At 45.7% G+C, this 22,177-nt stretch overlaps 1 protein-coding gene across 1 annotated transcript in view; it reads left to right on the forward strand.

The window, feature by feature from the left end:
* Positions 1 to 22,177, forward strand: part of LOC133124235 (pyruvate carboxylase, mitochondrial-like) — a 205,226-nt gene that overhangs the window by 14,675 nt on the left and 168,374 nt on the right. Inside the window, 4 exon segments of the mRNA XM_061235242.1 lie at positions 8,791 to 8,932; positions 12,964 to 13,148; positions 16,833 to 16,998; positions 19,654 to 19,799. Of these exon segments, the coding sequence (XP_061091226.1) occupies positions 8,791 to 8,932; positions 12,964 to 13,148; positions 16,833 to 16,998; positions 19,654 to 19,799 (639 nt within the window).

The raw sequence follows: 22,177 nt of genomic DNA on the forward strand, positions 1-22,177 counted from the left end.
CGATGCCGCCTGCAGGCGCTCAAACGCAGAGTTCATCAGCGGTAAGGGATATCTATTCTTGACTGTGATCGCGTTTAGTCCCCGGTAATCAATACATGGCCTAAGACTGCCATCCTTCTTTTTAACAAAAAAAAATCCCGCTCCCGCTGGTGACGATGATGGTCTGATAAAACCATTCGCTAAGGCTTCGCGAATGTATTCTTTCATTGCCTTGCTCTCAGGCACTGACAAAGAATAGAGTGCGCCCCGGGGTGGGACTGTCCCTGGGTGTAACTCGATCACACAGTCGTATGACCGATGCGGTGGTAGTGTGGTCGCGCGCTGCTTGCTGAATACCTCTGCCAGCTCGCCATATACCCTCGGAACGTTGGTTGGTAGCGGAAATTCGATAGCCCCAACCATACGTTCCTCACCCCCACTACCTGAGGTCTGAAACAAGCTCTCAGTGTCCCAATCAGAGCCCTCACTGCCCTCCCCGTCGTCAGTAAGACGATTCCAATCACACATGGAGTCCCACTCCAGAGTCCCACTCCAGACTCCCCTCCTGCTCCTCCTCCCCCTCAGGTACCCTGACACTAGGATTATGGGGCTCCCTAGCCTCCTCCTCGTCCAATTCGGACCCTATGTCAGTCTCAATAGGAGGGGTCGAGGAGTTATACACATGATTGGAGTGCTCATCACACTGCGGACCCCACCGGGACACCGGGTTGCTCCCGTTACCCCAGTTTATTTGTGGCTGATGCTTTACCAACCAGACATGTCCTAAAATAATCGGATAAACCGGAGATTCCACCAAATAAAAATATATACGTTCCCGGTGCCCCCCAAACGGGATACGCATAACCACTCGCTCCGTTTTGTGACGAACCACCCCGGAACCCAATGGGCGGCCGTCCAGCGCCGTAATGGATTGGGGCTGCGGTATAGACCGAACCGGCAGATTATTTTGCCTAGCCCACTGACGGTCAATAAAGTTGTCCACTGCCCCAGAGTCGATAAAAGCTTCTGTCCTCACTACGGCCCCCTTCCACGTCAGTTCGACGGGAAGCACTGTGCGAAAGCTAATACCTGCACCTGGTCCCACTAGTGACTCTCGCTCCACTAGTGGGACTGCTCTTTTGCTTTCCGGTTAGGACAGTTCTTTATTAAGTGCCCTGGCCGTTTACAAAAGAAGCACAACCATTCTCTCCCAGGCCGCCTCCTAGGACGCGCCAGCGTGGTGCTGTCAAGCTGCATGGGTTCCTCCAATTTGTGTTCCCCCTGTCTCTGCTCCGCCTCTGTAAACTGGCTCAGGGAGGGCGGAACCGGCCAATTGAAACTACCCATTCTGCCGGCTCTCTCTCGCTCACGTTCCCGAACCCGGTTATCAATACGGATCGCTGTCGATATTAGTGAGCCTAAATTCCCCGGTGGCTCCACTGTGGCCAGCGCGTCCCTGACCGAGTCTGACAGTGCACATGTAAAGAGTGTCATTAGCGGTTCGTCCGCCCACCCCGTCTCCCCTGCCAGAGCCTGGAACGCCACTGAAAACTCTGCCACACTCTGAGTTCCCTGCCTCATCCACGTTAATCGGGCCGCCGCCTCTTTACCCGTGACATTGTGGTCGAATACTCTTGTCATCTCCTGCATTAGGAGCTGGGAGCTGCTCATTAGGGGGGATTGTGCCCGAATCAGCGGATCTGCCCAGGCCAGAGCGGTCCCGGTCAACAGGGATAAAATAAACGCTACTTGGGAATCCTCGGTTGAGAATCGTGAGGGTTGGGCTTTAAAAAAAATTAAGCACTGGGAAAGAAACCCCCTACATCTACCCGCCTCTCCCCCGTACCGCAACGGCAACTGTAATTTAGGTTCCCGTATTAGTGGTGAACTGGGCTGGGATGCGGATCCCGTAGAAGGGGAGGAAGTGAGTGGCTGAGGGTTGTAGGGATGTGGTGCCTGAGCTTGTGGGGAATGGAACTCGCTTGCCAGTAATCGAAAACTATCGGCAAGCTCCATCAACACCTCTTGCTGCCTGCCCAGCCTAGACAGGATCTCGTCCTGCCTCTGAAAAACCATGGTCTGCTGCTCGGTGGTAGCTGTCTGCTGGGTGTGCAATTCCTGCAGCGCCTGCCCCTGCCTAGCTAGCATAGCCTGCTGAGCGGCTACCACCGCTTCTAGTGGGGAGTCTCCCATCTCCCTTCCAGTACCGGTCGCTGGTCTCTCCATGGTGGCTTTTGTGTTCTGTAACGATGGAGGCTAAGCGGAGAGCCAGGCGCGACCAAAGGTAGAACCTTTTTTAACCGACACGCGAACGTGTCAGTCACTAAATCCCAGGGAGAACCGAAATAGGGATACCCAGCTAGGAACAGGACTTCTCCCGGAACAATGGGAGGAAAGGAAATTAACCAAACCAAAACTTAGAAAGTGTAAACAGAGAAGTAGCTCAAAAACGGCTAGAGAACGTAAAACAACCCTTAAATAACTAGGGCGATCCAATACTTTGGTACCGTGCCAAATAGCTGGGCACTGAGTGAAAACCAAAAGAAAATACAACCTAGCGAGAAAAGCTAGGCACGAAAATAAAAACCTCGAGGCGCAGCTCGGGACAAAAATGCAAACCAAAATACAACACCGGGGACAACGTCCCTCTACCATCGACTCACACGAGTCCAAAAGAAAAACAAAACCCTTGAGGAAGGCGCCAGCACACACAACACTTCCAGCTGTACGCCTTCCTTACCTTTTAGATATTTCTCCTTTTTTAGCAATGAGAGAATTATCCACCAGCACCGTACCTGACTCGTATAGGGTTAGAGTCTACCGGGCGCTTTACCGGCTTTGTGCCAAGGGCGAACGGTTGAACACAAAAGCACAGAAACTAGTCCCTGCTGGTCTTAAATACTCTCCCGGGAGGTAATTCCCCTGGCGTAAACGAGGAACAGGTGGAAACAATAATCCTCGGCCAACTAGTGGCACCAGTGAGAATTACCTCCCACCATGACAACCTGCCCCTAAAGCTTATAACAAGAACAAGATACGGGGTAAAGGTTTGCAAAGTTCCAAGATGGTAGGATGACTATGCACTGAGACTCCACAGATAGAAATGGTAAATTATTATACTCATTTTACCATATACATGGTGTAAAATGTGGAATTATACAGAAAGTTGAATAGTTCAGGGATGATTTGCAGCAGTAAACAGAAATTGTTTTATTTGATTTCTTTCAGTGGAACAGAACCTTAATTGAAAGGAATTGTATTAACGTTCAGAGGGCCACCAGTCAGTGTGTCTGTACTGTATCACAAATTTTGTTTCCAATTCTTGCTTTGGTTGCAAGGTGAGATAAACGATAGCAATCTGAGCATTGATTATGGTTGAATATTTCAAACAATTAAAAAATCTTCCAGTGTATTTACATCCTCTTCACTGCCAGTCTGAGACAACCAAGAATGGAATAAGATGTATCATCTCAATGAGTGAATACAATGAGTTTATCAATTTGGATGTGTGCTTTGCATTCTAATCTTGAAAGAAAAATTATGTTTGATTATGAAGAGCGGAAAAACAAACTCCTGCAGCTCATTGCCATTTTTCTTCAAAATGTAAGTATGCTGCTGCATTTGTAGACAGATATAAAGCTAACCAGCTAGCTATGTGAAAAAATGTGTGGGGCATCATTCATCTCAACTTAGCACGAAAGTTATAAAATGTTTCTCATTTAGCGGCTAACTCGCCTTTCAGTTCCAGAATCTGTCACTTTTTGGGGTTTAATTTTTTGACTTGGCTTGCATTTGTGTTGCTGATATTCTGTAATAAAATGGCCAGCATGCATCATCCCCGGTGGAATTTTACATTTACATTTTTAGTTCTGGAAGAGGAGGATGAGGCATGGGGCGAAAGACTGTGTTCGTCAAATTAAACTTTATTTTCATGCAAGGGAACATCCCTTCTGTTACCATACTATAATAACTATAATTACGAAGTGCATTATAGTGCCGTCAACTATAACAGTAGGGGTACTGAAATCTGGCCCTTCAGGCCAATAGGTGCTGGCTTTAATTATTTCCCTCTGATCAGGATTGATATACACCGGGGCCACCAGGTGAGCTAAATATCTGGCCAATCACTGGCATTAATCGAGTAATCAACTCTCCAGTGGAAAGAAACCTAAGCAGTACCGCTGTCCTCAAGGATCAAGCCTGCAGCTTTTTTTATTACAACAATTTTGATACAGCATAATGAGCAAAACTCCACGGTGCATTTGGCAGCAAAAATGAACCAAAAACATTCTAATTTTATCCCAGTACAATCCGGCTCATCAGACCTTTCAACCTGCACAGATTTGAGTGATACGCTCTCGCATAAACACTTATCCAGCAGCTGTGGGGACCCTGCTTGACTGAACCAAGTTAAACAATTGGGGGGGCCTTTCTGCCGCAAATGCGTTAACCATTAAAAAGCTTTCTCTCACACACAATTTCTACCCTGTTTATGGAGCACGGTGGACAGTGGATTCACTCTGTGCATAGTCTCGGAATACTTACCTTGCACATTTTGTGCCGCTCAAGAGGCCATATGCTGTTTAAGGACTTCTGCGTGACCGAGCACATTTAGTTCTGCTTTGAGTTCTTTTCTTTTTTTTCACAAGTTTACTGTGCAGAATGTGTTTTGGATCAGTCGATAAAAAGCCAACGGAAAGCAGCCCTTCTTCTTAATGAGTTATTATTATCATGGCAGAAACGATGACAATGCATATTCTGGATAGCCGCACCGCTGGGACACAAAATAAGCCAATGATGTAAATATGATTCTTGGATCAAGTTAAAGCATATGAGTATAAATAGCTACAAATGCAATGCAACCGTTTACCGCCTGTATCAGGGTGTTCTCATTAATTAGTTTGCTATTTTACAACTATTTTAAGTGTAGCATTCTTGTCTTACTTTTTATCTGCACTGTAAAAAGGCTACAATAAAAGTTAAAAAGTCTCAAAAATGATAAGATGTCAAAGAACATGTGGCAGCTCATTCATAACACTAAAGGGTATGCATGCACATACATTTACAAAGGCTAATTGTGCCAAGGTGGCATGGATGGTGCTGTGGGTAGCACTGCCGCCTCACAGTAAGGAGGTCCTGGGTTTGAATCCCTGTCGGCCGGGGCCTCTCTGTGCGGAGTTTGCCTGTTCTCCCTGTGCCTGTGTGGGTTTCCTCTGGGTACTCTGGTTTCCTCCCACAGTCCAAAGACATGTAGGTTAGGCTGATTGGAGAGTCTAAATTGCCTGTAGGTATGAGTGTGTGAGTGAGTGGTGTGTGTTGCCCTGCAATGTGCTAACTATTCTCCCCAGAATTATTTTTAAGTGTATTTATTAAACATATTATTTATTTGAATAAAGTATTGCAGAGAGACTGAGGAAGCTCAAAGATCACAAATCTAATTAGAATCACTTTCTATAAGGAGGACATTCAATTTGCTAATTATTTCATTATCATGCTATTATTCATTTAAATTAACATGTAAATTATTCATTTAACTACCTAATTTAATTTCATTAAAACTTAATTTCATGAGTACACTGACATTTCACATTATGTTCTATATCTGGGAAGTTAATATTTTATAATTGTGTCAATCTTTATCATAACTGGTGTACATATTTCTTATTCAATTAATTAATATCTTCATTAGTTGCATTTTATTTACTTCATCTACTTTTTAATTGATGGGCTCTTTGATTTAAACAATCACATGTTACCGTATTATAAAGTGTTACCGAACAATGACACAGTAAGCGATATGGTATTTGTGCCATTGTTCAGTAACACTTAACAATACGGTTATATTAATTGGCATGAACTAATGTAGTTGTTACTATTCATGTAACTAACACATTAGTTAGTAGCTAACACATACATTAACTAATTAAATGAATTTCATGCTCAAACAATTTGTACATTATTAATTCATGGTTAACAATTGATTGGTGTGATCCTTATTGTAAAGTGTGACCCATTGTTCAGTATACAGCCAGAGAAAAATGAACACAGCAGCTGGCATAGGGGACTCAAGTAGCAATATAGGCATCTTGCAAAGCGGCACAAAAGACCTTTGTTTTATTTGTTTTGTTGTTCACACACACACACACACACACACACACACACACACACTCACATAGCCATACCACCGGTATACACACAAGGTGGCAGCAGACAACCACAACCATTATGCATTCTTGCCTGACTGCAGGGTTTGTGCAAACGCGCGATGAGGATATGCTATTTATGGGCATTGTGAGTAAGTAGGGCACTTGTTATCTGAGCTGTCGATAGCTGATTGAACTGCTCTCCGAGCGACTTGTGCATCTATAGTGTCTCCCCAATCTATTCATGCCCCAGACGAACAATAGCAAAAACCCAGAATTTAACAGAACGATAGACCTTGATGTGTCAGCCTACTTCATTCATTATATTGCTGCAATGCCAATTTTTGACTAAGCGTGAGCTTTTTCTTTGCAGAGGGAAGCGTGTTTCTTCAGAAAAAAAAACTAAAAATCAAACTTACCCTTGATTTCACAGGGAGCCTATACCATGGGCCCATAAGATATCAAACAGCTGAATGGCAACAGAGATTCACACATGGGAGAGCATTCAAATCCATACAAATGCTGCACCCACCAAGGGAATGGTGAGCCTATCCATAGAGCTTGAGTTTTGTTTCATCTGACCAGAAAACTAGAAGCGCTGATTTGTGCTTCGGCAAATGCGCACTGCTTCCTCTGCGCATTGCCGCTTCGGAAGAGGCTTCTCACTTTCCCATCCGCCACCAGCTTCATACAGCTGGGGTAGCAAATCCAGAGAGGACTCCTCAATACTGTAGCATTCCTGTAGACATTCTGCCATGTTCGCTGCTGTGCTAAGCTACTGTAGTGAACTACCGTACCAACACTCCCCCCGCCCCCCCGCCCACCCACCCATGCATACAGAATGGCACAGTGCAAGTAAGGCAGTGTTTATACAGAGCAACAGTACAGAGTATTGAAAATGAACATTATTATTAAAGTTTGGGGCGATAACTGCTCAGAGTTACCTATTGAATGCAATTGTATATGCTAATCTAGCTTTTATTTGGTAGAAAACCACATTTAGAAAGCAATTCGGGGCTCCTCTGCGTAACCCCATTAAACTGTATTGCAGAGCGGAGTGGTTCTCAGGGTAACCAACGCTCCACAAAGAAAGATGTGACAAAATTATCATCAATACTGTTCACCCTAGCATAGGGCAATTAGTTTGGAAAAAGCCATCAAAAAACATTTAGTGACCCACTATAAAAGATGTTCCTGTGCAAGGCTTGAAATGGACATGGATATACTGGGCGGCCTGTAGCGTTGTGGTTAAGGTACATGATGGTTCGATCCCCGGTCCAGCCGCAATAAGATCCGCACAGCCATTGGGCCTTTGAGCAAAGCCCTTAACCCTGCATTGCTCCAGGGGGGGATTGTCTCCTGCATAGTCTAATCAACTGCACGTCGCTCTGGATAAGAGCGTCTGCCAAAAGCTATTAATGTACTGTAACATAGGGTTTCACATAGGGTCCCGAGTGTGGACGCCTCCCAAATACTCGAAAAATATGCCCTCCTCTCCTTCACCCGTCTCCTCCCCCCATCCCCAGTGTTCCTCTCGCGGGGCCCAAAATTCCTGGCGAGTCCCGCAAAGAGCATTACTATGCAGATTCCCAGTAATGTATACATATGCCATGAGATAGCACTGTGACATGATTTCTTAACCTGACCTAATTTGTTTGTATACCTCCTATTGTGTTATTGTGGCTACTTTGATAATGTAGAGTTGGAGAAGCGGTGAAGCTGGACGCCGCCATTTTAGCAATCTGTAATGATGTTCTGAACGTACTGAATCAATCCTGAATCAATCCGTACTGAATGGAAACAATAAAGACCTTGGCACCTTCAAAATGGGTTAACTGCAGAGTGGGCTGTGGTCATAAACAGTCCACTCAGTTGTTTTGGACCACAACCACCCCTGGGCTACAGAATTCAAGTTTTTTGTAAGACGTTGTAAATCAATAGTACTGGGGTTTTTTTTGTTTTTTTTAAATGGCCGGCATTTATATAGCGCTGTACAATTGATGCTCATTCACACACACACACACACACACACACACACACACACACACACACACACACACACACACACACACCCCTCCGACTGCTAGATGCCTAAATTATTCTTATGTGTTTTTTTATCATGTGCCGAATCCCTCCATCAAAATCCTACAGCCGGCTTGGTTAAAAGCACACACTATATGTGTGGCGTCAATTATACAACCTGTATGTAAATAACTGCTGTTATTGTTCTCTAGTTGCCATCGTTCTTCCTTCCTTTCCTTCTTTTCTCTCTTTATCCTTTCTTACATTTTCATTCCACTGCTTTTTTAAATTTTATATGCACGATGGTATCCTGCAGCATAGAAAAGCAGGCAATATCATAATGTAAATGTATGTTATGTGGGGTGGCCTGTAGCGTAGTGGTTAAGGTAAATGACTGGGGCAAGCAAGGTCAGTGGTTATAATCCCGGTGTAGCCACAGTAAGATCAGGCACAGCCGTTGGGCCCTTGAGCAAGGCCCTTAACCCTGCGTTGCTCCAGGGGAGGATTGTCTCCTGATTGTCTAATAACTGTACGTCGCTCTGGATAAGAGCGTCTGCCAAATGCCAATAATGTAATAACGTAATGTTATTACGGATCCAGAATTGACCGCTGCCCTCCCTCCCTCTCTCAACCCCCTGCCTTCCAGATGATGCTGCTACGTCTGGGCGTGGTCCACGGGGGGCGGAGCCTACTGGAGCTCCATCGGATTGGACATCTGCACCGCTCAGCCCACACTGCCACAAAGTTGGAGTACAGGCCCATCAAGAAGGTCCTGGTCGCCAACAGAGGTATCACTGACCCCCCCCCCCCCTCCCCCCACTCCAACCCCCCCCCCCCCACCCTTTCTTTTTTTTATGTGACATCATCACTCACAACTAGTGCACTCCCCGCAATCGTACTGTGCAACTCTGCCAGGTTTTAATGCAGGTGACTTCACAGGAGTTCACTGAGGTCAGAGCTCATAACTCATGCTATCATGCAAAGGGGCGGCCTGTAGTGTAGTGGTTAAGGTAAATGACTGGGACCCGCAAGAAGTCGGTGGTTTGATCCCTGGTGTAGCCACAATAAGATCCACACAGCCGTTGGGCCCTTGAGCAAGGCCCTTAACCCTGCATTGCTCCAGGGGGGATTGTCTCCTGCTTAGTCTAATCAACTCTACATCGCTCTGCATAAGAGCATCTGCCAAATGCTTATAGGTGGAAGAGTGTGAGGATTTGGACTGAGTAACGAAATATTCTAGCACTGCAGAGAAAAACATATTTGTAAATGTTTCCCGAGGAATATTCAGAGAACCAAAAGAATATTAGTTTGGAGCTCATATCCTCCTTCTCAGAGAATGGATTAGAAACAGATTGTTTGACTGTTCTTTGTGTTCTCAGCACTTAGTAAAGTCCCTATAGGAATGAAATGTTCAGAGAATGCTGAATGAGATTTTTTTTTTTAGGTTGGGCTATGCAGTTTTTGCTATTGTAATGCTGTTTAGCAGATCGATGGATTAAATATGCATGTGGAAAATTGCTTGAGCAATTGAAGTCAGGCAACATTATTTATGTCATCACAACTTTTAAAAGCGTCTGTTTTATTGAGACAGTTGCATCAAAGTATTAGTTTGCTGATGTTAGGTAGCAAACACAGTTGCTCTGCAGCTAGGACTAAGCAGTAGATTATTACTTACCCCATATACCTTCATCAAATGGTGATTATTTGCACAAAATATGAATATGTATGCTACTCTTTGTCTGTACAATTAATGAAAAGCTTCCCATTTGGTTCAGTGGAGTCTTTTCCGCCATTGACTGTTTTATTTTAAAAAGTACGGTGCCCTCCTGTGTTGTCAAGACTGCTGTCACCTCCAGTATTCGCTATTTTTAGAGGAGGTTGTTAGCGAGGATCACCGAAACCTCACAAGTCTGAGTGCCTAATTTGCAAACACTTTCTCCGGCCTCCAGACAGAATTGCCCCTTTTCTGTTGGTGGCTTGCGAGCACAGGCGTCATGGATGGTGCAGTGGGTAGCACTGCCGCCTCACAGCAAGGAGGTCCTGGGTACGAATCCCTGTCGGCCGGGACCTCCCTGTGTGGAGTTTGCCTGTTCTCCCCGTGTCTGCGTGGGTTTCCTCCGGGTACTCCGGTTTCCTCCCACAGTCCAAAGACATGCAGGTTAGGCCAGGTTAGGCTGATTGGAGAGTCTAAATTGCCCGTAGGAATGAGTGTGTGAGTGAATGGTGTGTGTGCCCTGCGATGGACTGGCGACCTGTCCAGGGTGTATTCCTTCCTTTCACCCAATGTATGCTGGGCTCCAGCCCCCCTGCGACCCTGTTCAGGATAAGCGGGTTCAGATAATGGATGGATGGATGGCTTGCGAGCACAAGTATCATGGGATTGATATTCCTCTTAGTTAAAAATGATGGGTCACACTTCACAATTGGCATTAATTAAACAAGTATTTGTTAACTACTAGGCCTAACTAATGTAGCTGTTAGTTACATGCATCGCAAACCATAGGATTCACATATGAGCATTTAACCATTAAGAAATACACCATTTTTTTCAATCCAATATGAAGTGTCAATAGCTAATTTAGTTGTTAAAATGAATTAATGATGCACTTATACCTAAACTGCTGTACATATTGACTTCGCAGTAGTTACTAAGTTCAAAACTACATTACAAAGACAGCCAGAGACTCTGGACCAGGTCCGAGTCAGATCCGAAGTCAGCACCGTCTGGCGAAAATATTGCTATTCGGAAAATATTTTTCAATGTGTACTAATAATGAATTAGTACAACATTAAGTAATATACTAATTGAAATCATGCATCTGAATGATCATGTTTTCCATATAAGAGGTTTTCTAACAGCATGGATCAAAAATGTTATTGCAACTCAATACTCTTCTATTGAACTAGTTAATCAGCAATACACACTGTAGTTACGATGTCACTTTAAGTGTCCTTGCCTTATGCACACGCACAGGTGTATCCGTTCAATGTTAATTACAGCCCTACGGACAAATGAGTTTATATTCGAAACGCGTTAACATCTTGTGGTTTAATACATATTTTAAAGGGAGTTGCTGTGTGAACCTTCAGTGGAATTATGGTTCGTACATTATTTAAAATTTTGCCTACTGCTTTATCGATATTCAACAACACCGTAGCTCGGATCGTGGCAATTCAAACTGCTAAAACGCTGATCCAGCCACATGGCAAAATGTACTCCAGTTGCAATGCTGGTAGATACACGCTGATTAAGCGGGGCATGATCCCGGGTGCATTTAGGATACCTAATAAAAAACAAAGCTAGCTAACTAGAGTGTTTCTCATCTACATGGAATCTGCTGGCATTCCATTACAGGTCAGGTCAAGAAATCAAAATGAGTAAACTGTGCCTAACTTAAAGTTGACTGTACAGCAATTCTCCAAAACAGCTGGCTAGCATGGGGTCTCTTGGCGAATGTCCGTAATATCCAACCCAAGTCTCGTCCAGGTTCAGTTCGATTGCTTCAGTAACTACCAGAAGCCTACTAATAAATATGTGCGATTGTTCATGACACACATAGCACAAACCGATATAATGATGCCAATTGCAGAAATAATTGTGAATGTTTCTTCTCACATTTTGTGTCCGTGTGACAACATTACCAAGCTATCAACCTATACAGTATATGCAAACGAGCACCACTATAAGCCATGGACTTGCTAATAATTACATAACCACAGTATTATTGACCATGTCCAAGGCTAGAAATAAAAAAATGTACAGCTTTATTTTGTGGGAGGAATAAAATGCATTAGCTGTGGTGTCCTTGGCTTCAACCTCACACAAGAGTGCTAGCAGTCAAGTCAGGTTAAATTTGGCTGCCTTCAACAGTCGGCTCCATAATTATAGGGCCCTGAAATGGGAATGGGTGGGGGCTGTGTATAAATGCAGTAATTTCACACACTAAAGCCTAAATCTATAAAAATACTCTTTAATAAAACATGATAATCTGCACTTTAAAGGTACAATAGGTAATATTTTTGTGTTAAAACATTATTACAAGACCATTGTAAATCCCTTCCTATCATTGAAAAAGGCTCACTGACGTGTTGACTCACCCTATGCCTGTGTTTATAGTCCTTAAATTCGGGTTTCAAAATATGCAGTTGATGGGCTGGCACTACCAAACCATCACCGTATAGCTGTACAATAATTCAAGCTCACTGATTGAAAATTGGTTCTAATTGCCACAGCCAATGCCGTTTCAATGTCATCACGTTCACAGAGAAGGGGTGGCATAAACAGTGGTTTTGCGGTTTGAGTGTGTTTGTTGCTGCAATTCCTCTCTCGACTGTTAGAAGTCCGAAATTGCCTATTGTACCTTTAACCATGTGTGAATTGAGTACACGTCTACAATTGTGTACAGAGCCAAGTCAACAAAAAATATGTATTTGTCACAAACATTATGGAGTGTACCCATACCACTGCAAGCTTTCGGCACAGTGACAGTGAGTCACTAGGGGGCATATAGGTGAGGGAAAGTCACACGGTCGGGGCTGTGATTGAGTAAACTGCAGGGGTGTCAAACTCCAGTGCTGGAGGGCCGCAGTGACTACTGGTATTTGTGGTTTCCTTTCAATCAGCGGCCAATTAAGGCCGTGAGAACAAGGTGTGTGGACTCTTTAGCCAATGAAAGACTTTGAAATGGCATCTCTCGTGCCGAAGCGCGGCAAAATCCAGCGGACACCGCGGCCCTCCGGGACTGGAGTTTGACGGCCCCGGTGCTCCGTGTCCGATTCCTCGGGTGACGGTGGCGTGCCGGTTGTCTCTCCTCTGCAGGCGAGATCGCCATCCGGGTGTTTAGGGCCTGCACGGAGCTGGGCATCCGCACGGTGGCGGTGTACTCCGAGCAGGACACGGGACAGATGCACAGGCAGAAGGCGGATGAGGGCTACCTCATCGGGAAGGGCTTGGCACCCGTGGCTGCCTACCTGCACATACCTGATATCATCAGAGTCGCTAAGGTAAAAACCACTGCTACACCGGACTTCACACTGTAGCGCACTGCTGACATTGGTACTGGTGCAGTATTAACACATACTGGCTGATAAGGTTACTGGTGCAGTATTAGCACTTACTGGCTGATAAGGTTACTGGTGCAGTATTAACACTTACTGGCTGATAAGGGTACTGGTGCAGTATTAGCACTTACTGGCTGATAACATGGTGCTGGTGCAGTATTAACACTTACTGGCTGATAACATGGTGCTGGTGCAGTATTAACACTTACTGGCTGATAACATGGTGCTGGTGCAGTATTAACACTTACTGGCTGATAACATGGTGCTGGTGCAGTATTAACACTTACTGGCTGATAACATGGTGCTGGTGCAGTATTAACACTTACTGGCTGATAACATGGTGCTGGTGCAGTATTAACACTTACTGGCTGATAAGGGTACTGGTGGAGTATTAACACTTACTGGCTGATTACATGGTACTGGTGCAGTATTAACACTTACTGGCTGATAAGGGTACTGGTGCAGTATTAACACTTACTGTACTCCTGTAGCCGTCTGCGTACCTGTACTTGCGCTGAACAGGTTAATACTGCATACCTTTAGTGAAGTCAGCTCTCAAAATAGTGTCTGAAATTAATTTTTCTGAATGCTGTTTGGCCACAATGTGTCCATTGGCTCTTACTGGTTACAATTTTTGTTTTTAATTTTTACTGTCAATAACATATTCATCTGTCTGGGAGCATTGCCATTAGAATGACAGGTTCAGAGATAGTCTGTAATCAAGAGCCACACTGAAACTGTGTAATTATATCAATTCATAATAAGCTAATACGTTCCAAGTAACCTATCATTCTGCCACCCTTGTGTTTTTACTACTGCAGAAAATCCTATAATTCATATTTATCATAAATCAAATGACAACCGTACTGTCAAATATGAAACATGTATTATCTACAATTTTGCAGGAGTAGATTATATTCTACTTTGTGCAAGCCAATGATGGCCAATGAAAAGCGTTTCAATTACTGTAATTACATTTTATTCATTTTCTTGGTTCATGCGGTACGATTTGCTATTCTAACAAGAGTCTTTGAGCGCTTTTGAAATGAAATACCTTTAGGTGAAACTGGTACGGTGATATATTATGGACATAGCTCTGATGTAGGAAATTAGATTTATACTTAAACACACTAAGGAATATTGGCAGTTTAAATTACAGTATGGCAGTATGAAGTGTTGAACTGAGCGACATGCATAGAATGGGAATTGGTCCAATTGTCCAATAGGCCGCCTTCGCCATCACATACACTCGCGTTTCTCTAATCAACCAATCACATTCACACAACTTATTTTCTTATACATTACATTAATGGCATTTGGCAGACGCTCTTATCCAGAGCAACGTACAGTTGATTAGACTAAGCAGGAGACAATCCTCCCCTGGAGCAATGCAGGTTTAAGGGCCTTGCTCAAGGGCCCAACGGCTGTCCATCCATCCATCCATCCATTATCTTAACCCGCTTATCCTGAACAGGGTCGCAGGGGGGCTGGAGCCTATCCCAGCATACATTGGCCGAAGGGCAGGAATACACCCTGGACAGGTCGCCAGTCCATCACAGGGCACACACACCATTCACTCACACACTTATACCTATGGGCAATTTAGACTCTCCAATCAGCCTAGCCTAACCTGCATGACTTTGGACTGTGGGAGGAAACCGGAGTACCCGGAGGAAACCCATGCAAACACGGGGAGAACATGCAAACTCCACACAGAGAGGCCCCGGTCGACCGGGATTCGAACCCAGGACCTCCTTGCTTTGAGCCGTGCTGCCCTCCCCAACGGCTGCGCGGATCTTATTGTGGCTACACCGGGGATCGAACCACTGACCTTGCGGGTCCCAGTCATGTACCTTAACCACTACGCTACAGGCTGCCAGTCGTGTGCCTTAACCACATACTCATCCAGTCACATGCACACCTTGGAGCGCCTTTTCTAAAGTAACACTCAGACCTTCCCTGTGCTGGTTCTGCGTGCGTGCTTGTGACTGCACAATCTGCTCTCACCCTCTACTACCCCGGCTGCCACCAGACCCCTTTCCTTTCCTGTCCTAAAGGGACATCCTTTTAGATTAAATTAGAAATCCAAATTGGATATCATTGTTGGTATTAGTCGTCCATATTTGTCTTTTTTTTAAACCAAATTTAAAGGTACAATATGTAAGGTTTTTGTATTACAGGACCATTGTAAATCCCTCCCTATCGTTGAAAAAGGCTCACTGACGTGTTGACTCACCCTCTGCCTGTGTTTATAGTCCTTAAATTCGGGTTCCAAAATGTGCAGTTGACGGGCTGGCACTCTGTACCAAAACGTCTATAGCTGTACAATAATTCAAGCTCATTGATTGAAAATTGGTTCTAATTGCCACAGCCGATGGCGTTTCAACGTCAGCGCGTTCACAGAGAAGGGGGAGGGATAAACATGTGTTGTGGTTTGACCTTGTTAGTTGCTGCAATTCCTCTCTTGCCCGTTAGACATCTGAAATTACCTATTGTACCTTTAATATCTCAGATTCTGCTTTCCTCATAGTTCAGAAACCAGTCGGAATGATATTTGTCATTGGTTATTGAACTTACACAATCACTGTGTCATTGCTCCATGATGGCGATAACAGCTATTAATAACAGCTCCTCCCATATGAGTCGCCAGGCTCTGAATGCTCATATGTATCTCATCAGACGCATCCAGTCTGTTCTTTCGCTTTTTTTCTGTCGTTCTGACTTCTACCTCTACTTCTACCGTACCGTTTCTCTTTTTATCATAGCAACAAGTCCCTACTTGTCATATCTAATGTACATTACCACCAGTCATTTTTATATTTAGAACTGAACATATTTTCAAACTTTTTATGTAACAGTTTCAAGCCCTCAAGTATGTGACACTCAAAATCAGCGAAACTGTCTTCCTGGTCGTAGCAGAAACGCATTAAGTTCAATCCCCTCGTGAGTCTGGCAAACAAACCATTTTTTCTTTTTCTTTTTTTTTTCCTACCAGGAGTCAATCTTTGCCTTTGTCTTCTCTTCTCCCCGATCAAGATTGTGTCCTTTAACGTGAAGGACCGACACAGCTGCGATCCCAGTATCTTACGTCAGTGTGCTCCCCGATGCTTGCGCACTGCTCCCTCCGTCTCGTTCGCTGGCTCTCCGCATAACGAGGCCTTATCTGCACAACAAATTGGCCGTATTGATCGAATAGCGGCTAGCCGGCCAGCAGCGTATTTGTCCTCCCACAGCTGGTGTGTACACTGATACACTGTCTGACCCCTGCCTTCCTCCGCCCCCTTGCTCTAGGTCAAATACACTGTCTGACCCCTGCCTTCCTCCGCCCCCTTGCTCTAGGTCAAATACACTGTCTGACCCCTACCTCCCTCCGCCCCCTTGCTCTAGGTCAAATACACTGTCTGACCCCTGCCTTCCTCCGCCCCCTTGCTCTAGGTCAAATACACTGTCTGACCCCTGCCTTCCTCCGCCCCCTTGCTCTAGGTCAAATACACTGTCTGACCCCTGCCTTCCTCCGCCCCCTTGCTCTAGGTCAAATACACTGTCTGACCCCTGCCTTCCTCCGCCCCCTTGCTCTAGGTCAAATACACTGTCTGACCCCTGCCTTCCTCCGCCCCCTTGCTCTAGGTCAACAACGTGGACGCCATTCACCCCGGGTACGGCTTCCTGTCGGAGCGCGCGGACTTCGCGCAGGCGTGCGCCGACGCGGGGGTCCGCTTCATCGGGCCCACCCCCGAGGTCGTGCGCAAGATGGGGGACAAAGTGGAGGCCCGAGCCATCGCCATCCGGGCCGGTGCGCAACGAGAGCTCGCCAAACACTGACACACTGCTCGCCAAACACTGACACACTGCTCGCCAAACACTGACACACTGCTCGCCAAACACTGACACCCTGCTCGCCAAACACTGACACCCTGCTCGCCAAACACTGACACACTGCTCGCCAAACACTGACACACTGCTCGCCAAACACTGACACACTGCTCGCCAAACACTGACACACTGCTCGCCAAACAGGCTTGTCCTCCCACTACTGACACACTGCTCGCCAAACACTGACACACTGCTCACCAAACACTGACACACTGCTCACCAAACACTGACACACTGCTCACCAAACACTGACACACTGCTCACCAAACACTGACACACTGCTCGCCAAACACTGACACACTGCTCGCCAAACACTGACACACTGCTCACCAAACACTGACACACTGCTCGCCAAACACTGACACACTGCTCGCCAAACACTGACACACTGCTCGCCAAACACTGACAGACTGCTCACCAAACACTGACACACTGCTCGCCAAACACTGACACACTGCTCGCCAAACACTGACACACTGCTCGCCAAACACTGACACACTGCTCGCCAAACACTGACACACTGCTCGCCAAACACTGACACACTGCTCGCCAAACAGGCTTGTCCTCCCACTACTGACACACTGCTCACTACAGACTTGTCCTCCGACTACTGACACACTGCTCACTACAGACTGGTCCTCCAAGTACTGACACACTGCACACTACAGACTCGTCCTCTGAGTACTGACACACTGCCCACTACAGACTGGTCCTCCAAGTACTGACACACTGCACACTACCGACTCGTCCTCTGAGTACTGACACACTGCACACTACAGACTCGTCCTCCGAGTACTGACACACTGCACACTACAGACTCGTCCTCTGAGTACTGACACACTGCTCACTACAGACTCCTCCTCTGAGTACTGACACACTGCACACTACAGACTCGTCCTCTGAGTACTGACACACTGCACACTACAGACTGGTCCTCTGAGTACTGACACACTGCACACTACAGACTCGTCCTCTGAGTACTGACACACTGCACACTACAGGCTGGTCCTCTGAGTACTGACACACTGCACACTACAGACTTGTCCTCTGAGTACTGACACACTGCACACTACAGGCTGGTCCTCTGAGTACTGACACACTGCACACTACAGACTCGTCCTCTGAGTACTGACACACTGCACACTACAGACTCCTCCTCTGAGTACTGACTCACTGCACACTACAGACTCGTCCTCTGGGTACTGACACACTGCATACTACAGACACACTGCACACTACAGACTGGTCCTCCGAGTACTGACACACTGCACACTACAGACTGGTCCTCTGAGTACTGACACACTGTACACTACAGACTCGTCCTCTGGGTACTGACACACTGCACACTACAGACTCGTCCTCCGAGTACTGACACACTGCACACTACAGACTGGTCCTCTGAGTACTGACACGCTGCACACTACAGACTCCTCCTCTGAGTACTGACACACTGCACACTACAGGCTGGTCCTCTGAGTACTGACACACTGCACACTACAGACTCCTCCTCTGAGTACTGACTCACTGCACACTACAGACTGGTCCTCTGGGTACTGACACACTGCAAACACCGTCTTAATGAGAACTTAGCTTTATATTTACACTTAAAGGTACAATAGGTAATTTTGGACTTCTAACGGACAAGAGAGGAATAGCAGCAACAAACACGCTCAAACCACAACACTGTTTATCCCTTTCCATTCTCTGTGAACGCGCTGACGTTGAAACGTCATTGGCTGTGGCAATTAGACCCAAGTTTCAACCAATGAGCTTTAATTATTGTACAGCTATACAATATTTTGCTACGGAATGCCGGCCAGTCAACTATATTTTGAAACCCGAATTTAAGGACTATAAACGCAGGTTGGAGGGTGAGTCAACATTATAACATATTGTTATCATTTTTTTTTGTAATGATACAAAATTATAACCCTTATGGGGTCAGAAAGTTTCACTTGTCAAGCAAAAGGTTCATTCTACTTGAAATAATATGATTTTAAGTCTTGTTACAAGACTAGAAAACTTGGGACAGACATGTTTTGCAGTGCACATGGCAAAAAGAGCCGAATGCCATAACGTTGTATAGAGCAGATTTATTTTTCTCTATAAGTCTCACTGAAATGAAACAAAGAAGGATTTATTTGTGAAGATAACATGTTTACTGAATTTTCTCGGTAGTTGCAAAATAGCGTCCAGTACTTCAGTTGTAGCAAGTGCCATGCACTACAGAGTAATCTTGTTCATTTTTTTTCCCAGAGTAAATTGTTTATTTAGCTCACTTTTTAAATTGCTCTAGGTGGTGGACATCTGACACCGCATCATATCTGCACCCTCGACAGCCACGGCAATATATCACAGCAGAAAATGAAATGAAAACCGAGCGTTAGGCTTCAGCTCCTCTCTTCTGTCGCTGCATGCCATCTGTGCTGAGGGGGTGGGGAGGTGGCGGCAGACACATTTGAAAAACGTCCGGGCATGCGAATGGGAAAAAAGAGGCCCTCCGCGCGGGTATGGTTTCTGACGCCGAACGAGGGGGATGACGTGGCTTCTCCGCTTCTGCCCCTCCGCGTTGCAGGCGTGCCGGTGGTCCCGGGGACGGACGGGCCCATCTCCTCTCTGAAGGAGGCCCGGGAGTTCGCCGACACCTACGGCTTCCCCGTCATCTTCAAGGCGGCCTACGGGGGCGGCGGGCGCGGCATGCGGGTCGTCCGGGAGCCTGAGGTGAGCGCTGACGGGGCGGGGCCGGGGGCCGGGGGCCCCCGAGGTCGGTGGTTCCATCCCCGGTGTGGCCACAGTCAGATCCACACAGCCGTTGGGCTCTTGAGCAAGGGCCATGGTGTAAGGCACTGGATATGGCTGACTTTACTCACTTGACTTACTTTACTTAGTATTAGTATTAATTAGTATTAATTAGTATTAATGAGGGCGGCCTATGGCGTAGTGGTTGAGGTACATGACTGGGATACACAAGGTCGGTGGTTCTAATCCCGGTGTAGCCACAATAAGATCCGCACAGCCGTTGGGCTCTTGAGCAAGGCCCTTAACCCTGCATTGCTCCAGGGGAGGATTGTCTCCTGCTTAGTCTAATCAACTGTAAGTCACTTTGGATAAAAGCTTCAGCTAAATGACATGTCATGACGTAATAATGTTAAAAAAGGGGGTGAGGCCTCGATATGGGGTACGAGGTGAGCTCTTGGGGACACGTGCAGTATGTGTAAGGGAGCACCAGTGCGTTCAGGCATCTCGGAAGTTGTCCGTTTCCGACTTCCAATTAGGAAGAGTCCTATTGAACAGGTATAAATGTTACATTTTATATCATTTGGCTGACGCTTTTATCCAACTAGCAACTTACAGTTGATTAGACTCAGCAGGAGACATTCCTCCCCTGGAGCAATGCAGGGCCTTGCTCAAGGGCCCAAAGGCTGTGCAGATCTTATTGTGGCTACACCGGGGATTGAACCACCGACCTTGCGGGTCCCAGTCATGTACCTTAGCCACTAGGCTACAGGCCGCCCCCAAAATGTTGTCATTCCGAGTCTGAATCCTGGGTTTACCTTCAGAGCAGGCCCGAGATGACGACAAACGCGTAAACCTGCTGAATAAAGCATCAAAGCTGAACGTTTGTGTTTTTTAATTTATTTTATTTTTTCTTGGTGACACCCGTTATTCTGAGCATGCGTGAACGTGTTGTGGACGTGAATTACATCGCCCTTTCATCCGAGTTCCAACCTTTCTGACACGAGCAACCGCAACGCACCGTACAAAATACGGCCAGTACACGGGGTAGTATATGAGGTGAAGACAGGGAGGCAGGTCTGGGATGTGAGGCTAGGAATGAAGAATGGGCAACTACAGAGACAGAGGAGGAGAAAATGGGTCGAGGATTATAATATCCATCTATTAAATATATGATCTACTGATGAATCAGGACAGTATACAACTATATAATAGGTTTCCCTGACTTATCACCAATTGTAGTCAAATATATCCCTGACATTGTTCAGATAATTAGTGAGCTTGCCGAAGGCAAAGGCAACCAGTATTCTCTCTGATCTTTTTCATTCCACACTGTTTTGGGGACATAGTTTTGTAGTTTTGTAGTGTCTCCTAGGCCTTTCAATTTTAAGAGTTCAAACGCCTTTTTTTCTGGTTTCTCTTTGCGGTCAAATATTAAGTGAGGAATAATCCACAACGAAGGGGTCATTACACGCTTTTAACGCACGATGCGGCAGTGTGGGGTCGGGTGGTTGAGTTCACGGAGCGCTTGAAAACCGTGTAATGAGCAACTCGGAGAGGATCATTCCGCTCATACCACGGCCTTTTACCAAAGATAAAAATATAAGCAGGCGTCGTCAATATTTTTTGGCCGATTCACCCTCAAAATAAAAGTCTTTTTGCTGGCATTCACTGCGTCAGGCTGTTGAGGTGGCTACTGTTTCAGCATGTTGCTATGGTTACACACACTCAGTGAGCACTTTATTAGGTATTTATTAGACTCATTTCTTCTACTGCTGTAGCCTATCCACTTAAGAGTTATGATGCGTTGTGTGTTCAGAGATGCTCTTCTGCATACCACTGTTGTAATGTGTGGTTATTTGCTTTACTGTCACCTTCCTGTCAGCTTTCACCAGTCTGGCCATTCTCCTTTTTTTTTGCACCATTGTGCAAAAAACTCTAGAGACTGTTTTCACCCCAGGAGATCAGCAGTTTCCACCACCCTGTCTGCCACTAACAGTGCTTCCACGGACAAAGTCACTTCGATTTTTTCCCCATTCTGATGTTTGATGTGAAAATTTACTGCAGTTCCTGACCCGTATCTGCGTGGTTGTTTGCATTGCACTGCTGCCACACAATTGGCTGATTAGATGAAAATGTTCCTAATAGCACACAATGCATCATAACAATAAGTGGATAGGCTAACAAATGAGTCATAAATACCTAATAAAGTGTGTATATGGGTGCTACTTTAGTACCGCGCGCTACTGTGTGATTTTGTTGATGCCGGATTTTAATTATGAACTTGATTGCTTAAGCGATTTCTGTCAGGGCGCGAGAGATTGAGCGGAATTGATTGCTAAATTGTTAGCTTACATTCACGC

This window comes from Conger conger, chromosome 3 (assembly GCF_963514075.1).
Source record: "Conger conger chromosome 3, fConCon1.1, whole genome shotgun sequence".
NCBI lineage: Eukaryota > Metazoa > Chordata > Actinopteri > Anguilliformes > Congridae > Conger > Conger conger.